At 41.2% G+C, this 15,405-nt stretch overlaps 1 protein-coding gene and 1 pseudogene across 1 annotated transcript in view; one reads left to right on the top strand and one right to left on the bottom strand.

Moving 5' to 3' along the window:
- Positions 1–3,746: 3,746 nt before the first annotated feature.
- Positions 3,747–15,405, bottom strand: part of LOC141496306 (protein SHQ1 homolog) — a 104,313-nt gene continuing 92,654 nt past the window's right edge. The window contains exon 11 of the mRNA XM_074198718.1: positions 3,747–4,801. Within this exon, the coding sequence (XP_074054819.1) occupies positions 4,300–4,801 (502 nt within the window). The 3' untranslated portion in view covers positions 3,747–4,299. The remainder of the gene's footprint in view (positions 4,802–15,405) is intronic.
- LOC141495007 (clathrin light chain A pseudogene) lies at positions 11,253–12,111 on the top strand (annotated as a pseudogene).

Here is a 15,405-nt window from a genome sequence, read left to right as displayed (position 1 = left end):
TGTATTGCAGATGTGACACCCACTCCTTCAGCTAGCTAACCACTTCTGGAATTCAAACAGTTGGGGATTGGAAAGGCAGGGTTCTTGGCTGCCCCTCCCCCAGTGAGTGACTGTAGGAGATCATCACCAACATGGATTTAAAGGTAGAAAGACCCTTAGAGACTTCAGGTTCAGGGGAGAAAAGGAGGGAATTCCAACATATGACACAGCCACACCAAGAAGATGCCAGTGGGAAGCAGCATGGGGGTGCCCCTTCCATGGCCCCTAGCTCCAAGGACAGGCCAGCCTCTGACATACAACAAGAAGCTCACTCTGATCCTCAGACCGCAGCCACTTAGGCCTTAGACTTGATGGAGCATTAGTAGAGGTCTGGCCCATCTCTTGTGGGGCAATGCCATGGCGTAATCAAAAGTTCAAAGTATTGAGTTCCCTCATAAAGAATTAGGAATAAGGGGCAGGGAGCCAGGAGATTTAACTCCAGGTCACATCAAGCCATTCTTTTGGAAATGGGGCACTGCTTAGTCTTCGGACCCACTAAGCCTTCATATACGTGCATCCTGGAGAGGAGGTCCACACCAGTTTTCACTACCTCATAATATGGTCCAACCAGCTCATTTTAAAGAGGAGACAGGTTTAGAGATGTAACCTGACTGAAGTCCCACAGCTGGTGGGCAGCAGACAGGAGACCCAGGTCGTCTGGGTCTAAATCCAAAGCTCTTCCACTCCACCAGATCTTTTCCTGGAAGCCCAAACCCCTCTCTTCTAAGGGCTCCAGTGTTTCTCCAGGATAAGCTCCATATCCAGGTGTATCCAGTAACAGTGATCACATCTACCTTCTATGGAGGTAGATCAAGTAACTTTTCCCCTTTTCCTGGGGCTGATAAAAATATGCCACACTACTTTTGTTCAATGCTACTTAAGGATATTCTGGATAAACTCCAAAATATAACAGGTTTCAGGGTTGACACCTTGCCTGCGTAGCCTATAAAAAGGTGATCATCCTCATGTCTAATGGTTCATGCTCATCCTGGATTCTAAGGCATTCAAAGAGTATTATTATAATATTCCCTCATAAATGACCTTTCTTATTAACCAATTAGAGCTGAGCCACTCACTATTAAATATTATTTAGCAAAATGGATAATCAACTTTTCTCCTAATTTTTTTGTTCATATCACGAATCAAATCCAATACCTAATATCCTAGGCCTAAATAGATATCAAAGTTATGCTATAAAATTTATTAAATGTAGCACACAATAAAATAAATACAAGTAAATATTTATAGTATATTAATTAACACTGAAAAAGATGAAAGTGTTGTAGGTCAACTTGAGTTAAATAATGGCATATAATTAGTCCCCAACATACCATTACCAACCAAGACTCTTCAAGCAAGGTGTGTGTGTGTGTGGGGGGGGGGGGGTAGACCTGTGGCATTTTGGCTTAACTTTGCTCTCAGGTAGATTGACCAGGGAAGGGCCATCTATTGGCCCTTTAAGCAAGGAGTGAATTAAAAGTTCTTTGGACTTTGGCAAGGAATTCCTGAGTCCCCAGAGAGGCTTCTTACCATCTGCTTTTACCCTTCTTGATGGTAGCTTTTATTTTCTTGAAGTGCTTTCATTTTGAGGGCATTGGAATAATTTTTTAGTAAAGACCACCTGAAACTTCAGTGTCCAAAGGGATTTGCTGAACCATATGTGGAACGCAGACAGTCTAAGTCACCTCCAAGGATCACTATCACCCTTTATTTTCTAAGATCTGGAAATAAAGTGCTACCATTCTTCTGTCACATAATACCTATTAAAATTAAAATTCTCTTGGAAATCAAGTAAATGTCCTTCAGTTGGGGAATGGCTTAGCAAACTGTGGTATATGTATGTCATGGAACACTATTGTTCTATTAGAAACCAGGAGGGATGGGAATTCAGGGAAGCCTGGAGGGAGCTGCATGAACTGATACTGAGCAAGATGAGCAGAACCAGAAAAACACTGCACACCCTATCATCAACATGGGGGCAATGATCAACCTTGATGGACTTGCTCGTTCCATCAGTACAACAATCAGGGACAATTTGGGGCTGTCTGCGATGGAGAATACCATCTGTATCCAGAGAAGCAACTGTGGAGTTTGAACAAAGACCAAGGACTATTAACTTTAATTTAGGGAAAAAAACTCTTATTGTCTAATCTTGCTATCTCTTATACTTTATGCTTCTTCCTTAAGGATATGATTTCTCTCTCATCACATTCAATTTGGATCAATGTATACCATGGAAACAATGTAAAGACTGGCAAACTGCCTTCTGTGGGGGTGGGGGTGGGGGAGGGAAGTAAGATTGGGGAAAAATTGTAAAAATCAAAATAAACAAAATCTTTATAATTCAAAAAAAATAAAAATTCTCAGGTATTCTCTTCATAAAAACTTCTATGAAAGAGTTAAAAAATAGTTTTCAATAAAGAACTGTCCTCATTCTCTCTGAACTTCACTCAATTTCTATCAAAATTAGATTATCCAGAATGAGTAAAATTTCTGTGCCTCAAGACTTCATTTCTCTTAAAGATACAGTAAAAGTATCCCCATTCCCTGGGATAGGATATTGAAATTGGTGTTACCTTTTGGATATGTAGAAGGCAAAAAAATTATTTCCTACTTTCTCAACAAGATCTCAATATACTATCTTGTTCTTTACAGCAACATACTACCAATGTGATTCAACATAAATCATAATTTTTTAATGTTTTTATGCCTAACCAATATACCCCAGTGGTCATTTCTTTATGACCAGAAGAGTTTTCAAGGAAGAAAAAGTTTATGATTTAAAATATTTCTGGGAAATAATCTTTAGCTGAACATATTTTAAACAATAATATATGTCACTTTTAAGTTTGCAAAGAACTTTACCTAAATTATCTCATTTGATCTTCCCAGCAATCATGTTGATGGATTACTGCTATTATTACCCCTTTACAGATGAGGAAACTAAGTCTGAGTGGTTAAGTGACTTATCTGAGGCCCTGCAGGCTAGCAAGTGTCTGAGGCTGTCTTCTTGACTTCCAGTGCAGTCCTCTATCCTCTAGGACAATTAACATCCATAGCTATCACAATGCTGTCACACTGGTCTGTCTGCTTTATTCTGAATTTAAAAAAGAAAGCCAGTTGTTTTAGAACATGTGTATGTATGGAAGGAGTCCCATCAGAGGCTATTTAGCCACAAAAACGTAACTTCTCATCACAGGGTTTGGCTCTTTGGGTAACAAGAAGTTAGAAGCAATAAACAGATCAAGGGATCCAAGATCTGAATCCCTAGGATAGCTTATTTGATTACAGGCATTTGTGACAACCTTGGTGTATTCTGCCACAAATTCTGCTAATAACTGTTTGGTCAATGATGTCCTCTCTCACAATTGGGATTCTCTTCTTTACATTTCCCCATCTCTCTGGTGCAGAAAGCTGGCCAGGCTCTTCTGATCCTCTTGTGTTCCACTGGATTTTGCCCATCTTATTTCCACTGCCCCCTATTTCCTGATACTCCATTCTACCCTTTGACAAACCTCCATGCAGTTACTGGGTCAGTTATTGGGAACTTGGGTCAACTGCTAATAAAAACAATTGTTTTTATCAATATACCACTTTATGTGGCCCACAAGACAGACTAACAAAAAAGTTGTGATTTGTGTAAATATTTTGCAAAATAAAAAATCTTTTTCAAGTACAAGTCCTCTTGAAAAGAGACCTGTAATTACTCAATTTCATCAAAAGCAATGTTTTATTGTTGAATGTGTCCCTGAAAAATTCACATCTTAGATTCATTACAACAAATGTTTATTGGGGGCAGCTAGGTGACACAGTGGATAGAGAACTGGCCGTGGAATTAGGAGTACCTAAGTTCAAATCTGGCCTCACCTAGCTGTGTGGCCTTGGGCAAGCCATTGAATCCCATTGCCTAGCAAAAACCTAAAAAAAATGTTTATTAAAAGTCTACTTTGTGCCAGGCTTTCACTATGTACAAGGACAAAAACAAAACTGTCTCTGCTCTCAAGGAGTTTACAATCTGCTAGAGCACTCATTTTCATTTATAAAAGTTATCACTATGCTGTCATAATTCTTAAAAACTTTCAACTTGAAATGACACTAAATATGAATTCTGCTAAAGCAATGCTGCTTAAATACTGAGGAGGAAATGCACCACGACAGACACGTGATGGATTTTCATTCAGTAGATGCTGCAGAAGACTTATGAGATGGGATGCTACTTTCAGCACTAAGCTCGAGGTTCATTTGCCAGTGCTTGCGAGTTTAGGTGGGCTGCTTGCCCTCATCCACCGGTGACGTTTCCTGCTGCTGAGAACGCTGAGGTTCAGTTTCCATTTCCTCCAATTCTATGATGAGTGGAGCAGAAACCCTGGCAGATGGTGAAGAACTGACTGGCTTCTCCTGACCAAGCTCATGCAGCCAGATAGCAGGTTTTGTACAAGATTCAAGGGATTCAGTCTTTGGGGTAGTGTTTTCCTGCAAACCCTTTATTTTCCCACCCTCACTATCTGCCAGTTTAGCTCTGTCTACATTCGTGTCTTCCATCTTAGATGATGAAACCCCATCTGATTTGCCAGAGCCCCCTGTGAGTGAATTGAAGTCTGAGACCCGTTGCCTGGAAGCTGACCAGGGTTCCTCTACCTCAGATTCTTCCCCCTGCACAAGAAGAGCAGCTGATTCCAGTTCTTCTATTTCTAACCCCAGATGACCCTTCGCAACGTAGGTTCTCTGTAGAGTTTCGGCAAGACTTGCCAACTTTCTGGACCTTAAATAAACAAAATTAAAATATTAGACAATCCCACAAAAAGTGTTTCCCACCTTGGATGAGAACCATGGCATATATTTCAAAGCAGCTCCTCTCTTGAATTACTTAAGTTACAAGCATTGAATTAATTCATTATTAAGATGGAATTCTTTTTAAATGCAAAATGTCAACATAAATTATACTGTCATACAGCATCCTCCCCAACACCATCTTTCTGAGAAAAACTTCAGGCAGTGACCTCAGCAGATGGAAACACCATGGCTGGGAGACAAGGAGAGACAGATAAATGTGGAGAACCATCCATGGCTGGGAGTCAACCGGAGTCAGAGGGAGCTGGGGGGCTTCATTTGTGCATATGCAGACACAGTCGTGCATTAATATTTCTACAATGGCTTCCAGCCCTCTGGCACAACACAAGGCTGCACAGGGCAGAAGGTGGGCCAAATTTACAAGAGTGTGAACCAATCAGGGTAAGGGTGTCAACAGGGGTGGGGGTAAGACTAATTTTCCCACAGGCCAAGTTCACCTTGTGCTTGAGACCAAAAGTCTAGGAAATGGAGGAGGTAAGTCTGGTGAAGAGGAAGAAGAGTGGATGAATGATTTCACAAGCACGTAAAAATCCCTTTTGCCCAAGAATTCATAAAATTTGAAGTATTCGGTTCATTTAACATAATATTCATCCACACATCCCAAATGGTACATAGCATCAGAGTTACATTTAAAGCCACAGCCCCGAAGTCAGTGGAGGTCTGGATCATACATGTACTGATTTTACAAGACCTCAGGGCACAGCTTCAATCCTCTATTACTAAATGAGTCTTCACTGAAGAGTCAACTACAAACAACCCAAGAAATGGGAAATGGAAACCTTTAGGAAGGCTTCAGTGTAAATGTCTGAAAAGATCACTGTAAGATGTGTGAGAAGAATCAAGACTTAAATGTGTCCGCACCCCTCTTAGCATTCGGGCTTCACTCGTTACCACTCATTTAACTGTGTACAACCCTGAAGGGAGGCAGCAAGATGGTCAAGGGCTGCTACCTGTAGCCCAGAAGCCGAGGAATCCCCCCCCACCTCTCACAGTTCAATGCAGATGCCCCAAATCAAAATGGTCCATCTGCTAGGAGATGAAGGGGATTGGAAGCAGGGAAGCTACTGGAGTAAAATGGGATTTTCTAGTGCAGACTAGGTACTATCTGATGATACAGAGGAGGGGGTTTTGTGTGTCATGAACCCCCTCTTCCCAACCCTCTGATGAAACCTACAGATCCCTTCTCAGAATAAGGTTTAAAGCATAAAAACAAAATAGAACATGAATACAAAGAAAACCAATTATACTGAAATACAGAGATTAAAATTTTAAAGTTCAAGAACTTCAGATAACAAGTCCTGATAAAGAATGAATGAAGGGCAGCTAGGTGGCGCAGTGGATAGAGCACCAGCCCTGGAGTCAGGAGGACCTGAGTTCAAATTCGGCCTCAATAATTACCTAGCTGTGTGGCCTTGGGAAAGCCACTTAACCCCACTGCCTTGCAAAAAAAAAAAAAACCTAAATAAATAAAATAAGAATGAATGAGCCAAGTATGGGTTAATCAAGGTGAAGAGATCCTTTGGTGCAAGGAGATGCCTGGTGACAGTGAGGGAGCGGCTTCCATGTTGATCCGGGGTCTCTCCTACCCTGGTATCATCTGATGGATGGAGTTTAACAGGGGACGTACAGTGATGTCTATATTGCCCCTGAGTCTACTGCACAAAGCAAACTAACATGGCAGTCAACAGTAATAAGCAGAGACATTTATGTGGTGTCCATAATGTTTTTCATACATCGCTTTCTCTCTTGCAATAATCTGATGAGCTAGGCAATACATATCTCTTAGAGATAAGGAAATGCAAGTGAAGAAGTTGACTTGCCCATGCTGAGAAGAAGATTCCTGGGGCAGTTGAACCAAGCATATAACAAAAATCATGAGTTTTTATTTTATATGCAAATTCTCTTTTAAAAATGACACCTGATTTAATGAAAATTCAATTATTCAATATACTAGACAAAAAGATGGACATTTGCCATTTTAACTGTGTTCCAATTTATAGCAAGTGACAGATCTTAATTATTTCTTACTTTCAAATACTCTTTACTCCAATTTTCTTTTACCATGTAATTAATACCTCCAAAATTCCCAAATCATTTGTCTCTCACTTCAGTTCCCAGACTCTGTATTGCCTTATCAGATGAACTAGAGAAGTAACAAATGAACTAGAAAAGTGACAACTGAAAACATGGTATTAACTCAAACCTCCTGGACCCTGAAAAAGACAGAGCAGACTCATGGGTCTTGCTGGAGTAGCAACTGATGGAACCTTCTATCCTTCTTAAGGATAAGTGTGTTTCTAAATATTATCATTATACTTGAAAGAGATCAACTGACAATATAACATAACAAGGGCAAGAGATACTATATATTATATAGTGATAAAAGCAGCAGACTCTGAATCAGGAACCTCGTCTCTTATTCTATTTTTGCTGCTCATGGGCTGTGAAACCCCTAAGCATATCAACTCACTTTTCTGCCTCATTAGCCCACATTTGTAAAATGTGGGTGACAGTCAGATGTTTTGATTGTAGTTAGAGACATACACAGGTGGCGTTCCAAACTCTTTAGAAATGAAGCTTAGAAAAACATATTTTATAAAGTTCCCATGCTTTCTTTATTCAGTGGAACACTCATGAGGAGTGGACAACTTTCATATCAAGAAATCTCTGTCAACATTAACTAATGAGAATACTAACAACGTTATGTCACGACAGAAATGGAACGTACCCAAGAGATAAGATAATGAATGTATACCAAATAGAAAAAAAGAAAAAATAACAACCCTGATTATCATTTATCTTCCCTTTGCCACAAGTATGGCTCCATGGCTTAGGAGGGTGCCTGGTCCATCAAGGCATTGAATAAATGTTAAGTGAAGGACATAAGGAATGTAAGGATCTTTGTCTAGTGATGAAGAGTTCACTGAAGAATGAAAGCACAATGAATGTGAGCTATAATGAATGTCATACTTTTTTAAAAATCCATTTAAAACGTTTTCTGTAAGTACTGAGATGCATAATCGCTTCCTTGTGATCCATTTTTAAAAAGCACTTTCATTCTGTTTTTATTTCTCTTCTGCACTTGTACTTTCAGGTTGAACTCCTTTTGTCTTCTGATCTCCAGTCCCCTCTATTGGGGTGAAAACCTCCAGATTCTTCCCTTGCCCTAACTTGCTACCTCCTCCTCCTATCACCTCTTCTCTCCATCTCTGTCTCTATTTCCCCTTTCACAGTCACACTTATACAAAGAGAACTCAATTACTTCCACTTCTTCCCATCTGGCTCACCTCACAATTGCTGCTTCATGGACAACAATTCTCTGGGAGGTCACTAAGGGTTAAATTCAAGATTCCCCTGTCCTCATCCTCCTTAACCTGCCTGCAGCCTATGACATCTACATTTCCAGCCACCTCCAGCAATTACATTTCACTTAAGAAATATTTATTAGACACCTTCAATGTGAAAGCCACTGTTTTGGGGACAGAGACAAGAAAAAAAAGAGTCTTGTAAAATCATTCCAGGCAGAAGAGTACAGGGAGAGGGGGTCAGGCAAATCTTCCTGCTGTTGCTGGCTGAACTGTGCAAGGGCAGGGGAAGTGGGAGGGAATTCCAGACAAGGTGGGTCACTGGCTTTTTAGCTTGTTTCATTCCCCAATATATCATTCTCCCCTTTCCAAAGCAGAGAACTATCCCTTGTAATAAGAAATAAAAGAGAAAGGAAGAGTGGAAAAAGTGGTTTAAGAAAAATGACCATCAGCCCCACCACCCACTCTGCAAAGAAGGGAGTGAGGAAGGGACAGGCCTCAAAGTCTTCTTAGGGGCAAAGTCTGGCCATTATATTAATGGGTTCGATTTTCTGTTGTCATTTTTTTTAATTACAAGGTTGTAGAAACTATCCATCGTTCTTCTCTTGGTTCTTTTTATTTCATTCTGTATCATCTAAATCTTATCCATTTTTTGAAATTCTTTATATTTTTCATTTCTAACTAAATGATAATTACACTCAGATACCACTTATCCCAAAGTTTTAGAAACTCTTCAAGTGACAGATAGCCGTCTTGTTTCTAGTTCTTTATTACTACAAAAACAAGCTACTATGCCCTATAGAAATATTTGATACTCTATTGAGTATCAGAAAGTTCTATCTTTGATCTATTGATGTATATTGAAAAAATATACATAGATATGGGATCTCTAGGTCAAAAGGTATAGACAGTGTTCTCACTAAGCTTAATTCCAAATTGCTTTCCAAAATAGTTGAGCTAATTTAAAGTCCCTGCAATAGGGTCTTAGCATGTCTGTCTTTCCACAACCTCTCCAACATCAACTATTATAAAGACCACAGAGGCAGGAGATGGAACGAAGTAGCTGACTTATCAACTAAATTCTGTAGACACCTGGGATCATGTTAGGAAGAGATTGAAAGACTTAGCTAAACATTTTATATTTTATTGTAAAGACAACAAAGAATGACTGAGGGCAAAGTCTGGAAGGAATGAAACTAATTAAGAGTAATGCTGATGATCAAGTTTAAGATCTTATGGACCTGGATCAACAAGACTTAGCAACTCACAGGATATGGGGGCCAGGGGAGAAAAAGAAGAGACAGAGGGAGAAAGACAGAGAGAGTCAGAGGGACAGAGACAGTGAGAGACAGAAGGACAGAGACAGAGAGAGAGAAAGAAGAAATAGAAAGACACGGAGAGACACAGAGGGATAGAGACAGAGACAGAGAGAAAGAAGAGAAATAAAGATACAGGCAGAGAGACATAGATAGAATGAGACAGAGACAAGAGAGAGACAGAGACAGACAGAAGACAGAGAGAGAGAGAGAGAGAGAGAGAGAGAGAGAGACAGAGAGACAGAGAGACAGAGAGAGACAGACAGAGAATGAGAAATCATAAACCTGACTAACTGGAAAGTTGGTGATGTTTGCTATAGAAATGGAGAACATCTGATGAAGAATATGTGTAGGAGAAAACAATATGAGTTCTATTTTGAACATGCTGATTTTGAAATGCATGTGGGCCACCTAAGTGAGGGTAATGGGCTTCTGCATAGCAATCAGACTGAACTCATGGCAGTAATGAGATCACTGAGGAATAGGAGACAGAGAGCAAGACTCAGGTAGAACATTATGGTGGGGGTGTGGAGAGAGGGGTCCCCAACTAGCAGGCAGGAGAAGGACGATAATCCAGCAAAAGAGACGAAGGAGAGGACAATGTCTAGAAGAAAGGGGAAGTCAGCTGTGCCCAAACCAGCTAAGAAGTCAAGAAGGATACGGACTGACAGAAGACCAGCAGATTTAAAGGTGCGGACTTCCAGCAGGATGACTTCATAAACAGGAAGCAAACCATCCATGTGCCAGATGCCCAGGAAAGCAAAACACAAATGAAATAATTACCAAGAAATCCAATAAGAGACTACCATAAGCTACTTCTTCCACCCCAAAGTGACACAAGACAATAGAAACCCATGGGCAATAGGAAAGATGACCATTAGTAAACACTACCAGTCCAAGTCGCAGAAGAAAGCAGAAAGAAGAGGACTGTCCTGATAAGAAGACTGTGGGACTGGCAGAGTTCAGAAGAGCACCTTGTCCAAACCCAAGGGCTGAGATGCCCCAGGTCTTGAATAAGCAGCCTTTCAAACTGCCACCTAACCTGAGAAGTAGGGTCAGCGGAGGAGCCAAGTGACTCAGGGCTGGGCCCCCCAGAGTCTTCAGGACGGAAAGTCTGGCCCTCTTAGCCCAAGGCCTTCACCAGGAACTCCAAATGAAAAGAAACTATTGGATATCTAGAGATCCCTTCAAACAAGGAGTAAACAATTCTTTAACAACTGCAAACTCAAAGAGGGAAAAAAAAATGGATTAATTCCATAAGGACTAGAAGAAATGAAGAGATGACAGAGACAGAGACAGTCAGAGAGAGACAGAATGGCAGAACAGCAATAGTTGAGAAGATAAAGTGGCACTATGCACCCAACTAATAGACTTTTTGAGAACTAGAACAGATCATACAGAATCAATGTTTCTATAGGACAGCAAAAAACATTAGAACAAAATTAAAGGCTTAAAAATAATGGAGGAAAATGTAAAAGGGTTGATATAAAAAATAAAGTGACATGGAATACAGAATACTGACACAGAACAGGGCTGGTTCTGATCAGGGACTCTGAAGAGGGAAAGAGGAATACTAAGGAGAAGTCAGCTGCAAGCAAAACAAAGTTCCTTGCCTTGAGAGGGGGTCGTATGAATCTAACTGAATATTACTGTACTGTAAGAAATGATGAGAGCTCCGTCCCTGACCGTCTTCCCTCCCTGGACCTGCTCCCCGCCCACCTGCCCGCACCGGCTCTGCGCCATGGCTGAAGTAGATCTGTTTGGCACTGCTGCCCAGGCCCCTGGTCCCTGCCCCGGTGGGTAATGGGGTGGCGAGCGGCAGGAGCAGTGAAGAGGATCTGGCCGTGGCCTTCCTAGCCCAGCAGGAGAGCAAGATCGCAGGCATCAAGAATGACGAGGGCTTCAACATCCTCAACAGCGCCAGTGTGACCACCTCCCTGCAAGGGGAGCCCCCCGGAGGCCCGGACGCTATTGATGGAGTGATGAATGGAGAATACTACCAGGAGAGTAATGGCCCAACCAATAGTTACGTGGCTAATTTCACAAGTGGATCGATTACAGTCAGAACCAGAAAGTATCCATAAATAGAACAAATGAAACATCGAGAAGTCCTTGATGCTAATTCTCAGAAGCAAGAAGCAGAATGGAAAGAAAAAGCAATACAAGAATTAGAAGAGTGGTATGCAAGGCAAGACGAACAACTACAAAAAACAAAAGTAAATAACAGGGCAGCTGAAGAAGCTTTTGTAAATGATGTTAAAGAGACTTCTCCTGGCACTGAGTGGGAACGGGTGGCTCGGCTGTGTGACTTTAACCCCAAGTCTAGCAAGCGGGCCAAGGATATGTCCCACATGTATTCAGTCCTCAGCTCCCTCAAGCAGGCCTCCCTGGTTCACTGAAGGGGAAGCCCAAGGAAACCCCACGATTGCAATATCTTAATCTTACTCAGTGAAGCTGTTCACAGTCATTGGATTAATTATGTTGGGTTCTTTTGGACCAAACCTCTTGTCTTTAGAGTTGATCATTGTTTGTGATTGCATGTTTTCTTCAACTGTTTTCTCCCTGGCATTCCAAGTGGGAGGGGAGTGAAAACCTCCAGGACAATAAATAGCCTCTTGTGTGCTTTTGTGCATTGTCATTTTCAACTGTACTGATAATAAAATTTTCTTTCAAATAGCAAAAAAAAAAAAAAAAAAAAATGATGAAAGAGAATTTCAGAGAATCTGGAGTACTATGAACTAATATGAATGAAATATGAACAATTTATTCAAAAACAACAAAACAGTAAAGACAAATCACCCTGAAAGACCAATGCCTATGGACAACTACTCTAGAAGAGCTCTGATAGAATATTTTACTCCTCTCCTGACAGAGAGGTGACAGACATGAAAGGCAGAAAAAGGCATACATGGTGGACTTGGGCACTGTGTGTATTTATTTTGCTTAACTATGCTCATGACAAAGGGTTAGATTTTTTTTTTAGGTTTGTTTTGCAAGGCAAATGGGGTTAAGTGGCTTGCCCAAGACCACACAGCTAGGTAATTATTAAGTGTCTAAGACCAGATTTGAACCCAGGTACTCCTGACTCCAAGGCCAGTGCTTTATCCACTACGCCACCTAGCCGCCCCCAAAGGGTTAGATTTTAGTGGGAAAGGGTGTGGGAAAGAATAGCCCACAATAGTGATATCCCCCAAAAGATCATTGAAACCAAATTTTTAAATGTGCAGAAGGAAAGCAAACTCAGAAGGAAAAACAGACAAGGTAAGGAAGTTTAGAAAATAATAAGATGAATTAAATACATACTTTTAAAAACCCCAAATAGTATGAAATGGAAGATGTGGCTTCAAACAAAATCTTATGTTCTTCTCTGTGTACAAAGTGCACATTTTGGGGGGTTTAAAGTTCAGAATAAAAAGATAAAATTACAAGTCCTCCTGATGTTCACCGAATTCTTCTTATTCATCATTTCTTATTGGGTCAATAGATTCCATTTCATCAATATATCAGTTTCTTTAATAATAGCTAGCATTTATATAGAAGTTTAATGTATACAAAGCACTTCTCATTATTTCATTTGATCCTCACAAAATCCCTGAGACAAAAGGTACCATTTATTATCCTCACTTTATAGACGAGGCGATTGAGGCTGGGAGAGGTAAGATGATGGATGATCCAGGGCTATGTGCGGCTAGTAGGTATTGGAAGAAGGACTCACTCTCGGGGCACCCCAACTTCAAGTTCAACATTCTCCATAAAGGGCACCTCCCCACCCCCATTCTGTTTGACCATTCCCCAATTCTCCATTACACTGTAGATAGACTCCTTTTACAGGAGTATCTGTGCCATATTATCTTTGTATTCACCTTGATTAACATAGTGCCTTTCTCATAGTAGGCACTTAATGAGATGTCGATGGGAGTGTGGCTCTATTTGAGGCATCATTGTCTTTAGGGTATGATAGGTCCCCCCCATTATACTTTGTGAATACTCTGTGAGAGGTTAAAAAAAAAAACCAGCCACCACAAACCATATGTATCTAATTTTTGCAGCACATCCTTAACATAGCTGTGTTGATATCTATTTATTGCCATTGTTTTAAATTTGGTGTAGAGTTTACAAGAAAATTGGACCACAGATTTATTGATAAACAGCCAAACCATAGTGTAAGCGGAGCAAAGACATGTAAGAAAAGAAAACCGGGTAAAAATTGAAAGCCTGCATCCTGTCTCTTGCTCAAGAGCCTTGCCTCAGCCCATCAATCACCTTTTCACCACTTCCTGCAGCAGCAGGGCTACTATAAATTCTGCACTAACGGACGGGGTTTCATTTCCTCTGCCAACAGCAGCTAACCTGAATGGCAGATGCACCAGCTCAGGAGCAAGCACTCAGGATAATACTCACGTGGCTCCCGCCAGTCCGGTGACTTTAAACAGAGTTGTATTCAATTTTCTGGGGTTATTCATAATGCAGAAACTGGGGGGGGTGGAGATTAGGTCTTTATCCAGTAGGAAGAGCAATCTGTGGACATCCTTGGAACTCTCGTGCGGGATGGAAACACATCATCTGACCTGCCCACTCAGCTCAAAGCAGATTTAGAAGCTTAGAGAAGCATCTCCTCCAGACTCGTCGAGGGCTTCGCCAACCCTACCAGGCTATGCAGATGCAAGCAAGTACCCAGGCTAAATGGTATGGAGGCTTCTTTGTTTTTAAGTGCATAATGAAGTTGGTCACAGTGGCACGTGCCTGTGTCCCATCTACAAGGAGGCGGAAGCTGTGGGATCTCGAATATGTAACTCTGAGCTTCACAGTGGGCAGACCAAGGATCTGCACTAGGTTTAACATCAATACAAAAGCCCCCAGAAAACATGAGTGGCCCCATACCCCCAACCTGGTGGAAAAAGATGGGGAGGCCCAGGGTTTGTTTTTAATGTGTGATAACACAGGGATCACCTTTTAATTTTTATTTAAAATACCTCACCTAAAACTTCACTGACAATGCACATACACTAGAGAATGAAATATACACCGACATTTTCTCCTTAATGCTGGAAAAATGAGCAAAGTAGAATGTGAACACAAGTTGCCACCATTTAACCCTTTGCGGCATGTTTTGCTCTCTGAGGACCACCATCAAAGTAGGGGACTGGTTGATGCTTGAAGTGACTGGATCGTTTTTCAGGTAAAAGAGCGAAGGACATCATAGTGGGAGCTTTCACTTGACCAGGATGCACTATGGTGCTTTCACTCTGTCATCTCCAGGGCCATATTTCAGATTGAATACAGAAAAAGAATCCATTGTACTGATAAAAGTAATGATAACGAGCTTCCTATTGTGAAGATGAGTTGGGATTCACTACAAACTCCAGCTGGCCCTCACGGCAATCTACCCACATTCCAGAGAACAAGACGCTGACAAATCAGCACAGGTATTCTTCAACCACTAAGGCCCTACGGCATTCCTCAATGAAGCTGGTCCAAACTGAATGGACTCATTTCCACAGTATCTGGAGCTGTGGTCTGGCACTAGAGGGAAACACACTGTGGCAACAACTTGCAAAACAGCTGGAAACTGTCTCCAAATGAGTGGAGGGCCTAAAGCTGGCTGCTAAGAGTCTAGAAGAAAGCAGTCTATTCTCCTACTCCAAGGTAACCAAGACAAAGACTTGGCCTATAAATGTGTAACAAAAAGCTCTCTTGGAGGGTCTGGGGAGGGGAAGGAGAGAACCTGTGGATGACACACTTTTACATTTAATCTGCAAAAATGGACATTTGATCCCTCCATTTCTTAAGCTTCGACATTCAACAAAACAGTGAATCAAGCCCCGATCTTTGGCATTTGCCAGTCCAAGGCATAGCTGTTCATGCTGAAATGTCCAGCTGGTCTCCCAGCTGAA

This window comes from Macrotis lagotis, chromosome 8 (genome assembly GCF_037893015.1).
Source record: "Macrotis lagotis isolate mMagLag1 chromosome 8, bilby.v1.9.chrom.fasta, whole genome shotgun sequence".
Taxonomy (NCBI): domain Eukaryota; kingdom Metazoa; phylum Chordata; class Mammalia; order Peramelemorphia; family Peramelidae; genus Macrotis; species Macrotis lagotis.
This window is presented reverse-complemented; position numbering and strand designations above follow the sequence as displayed.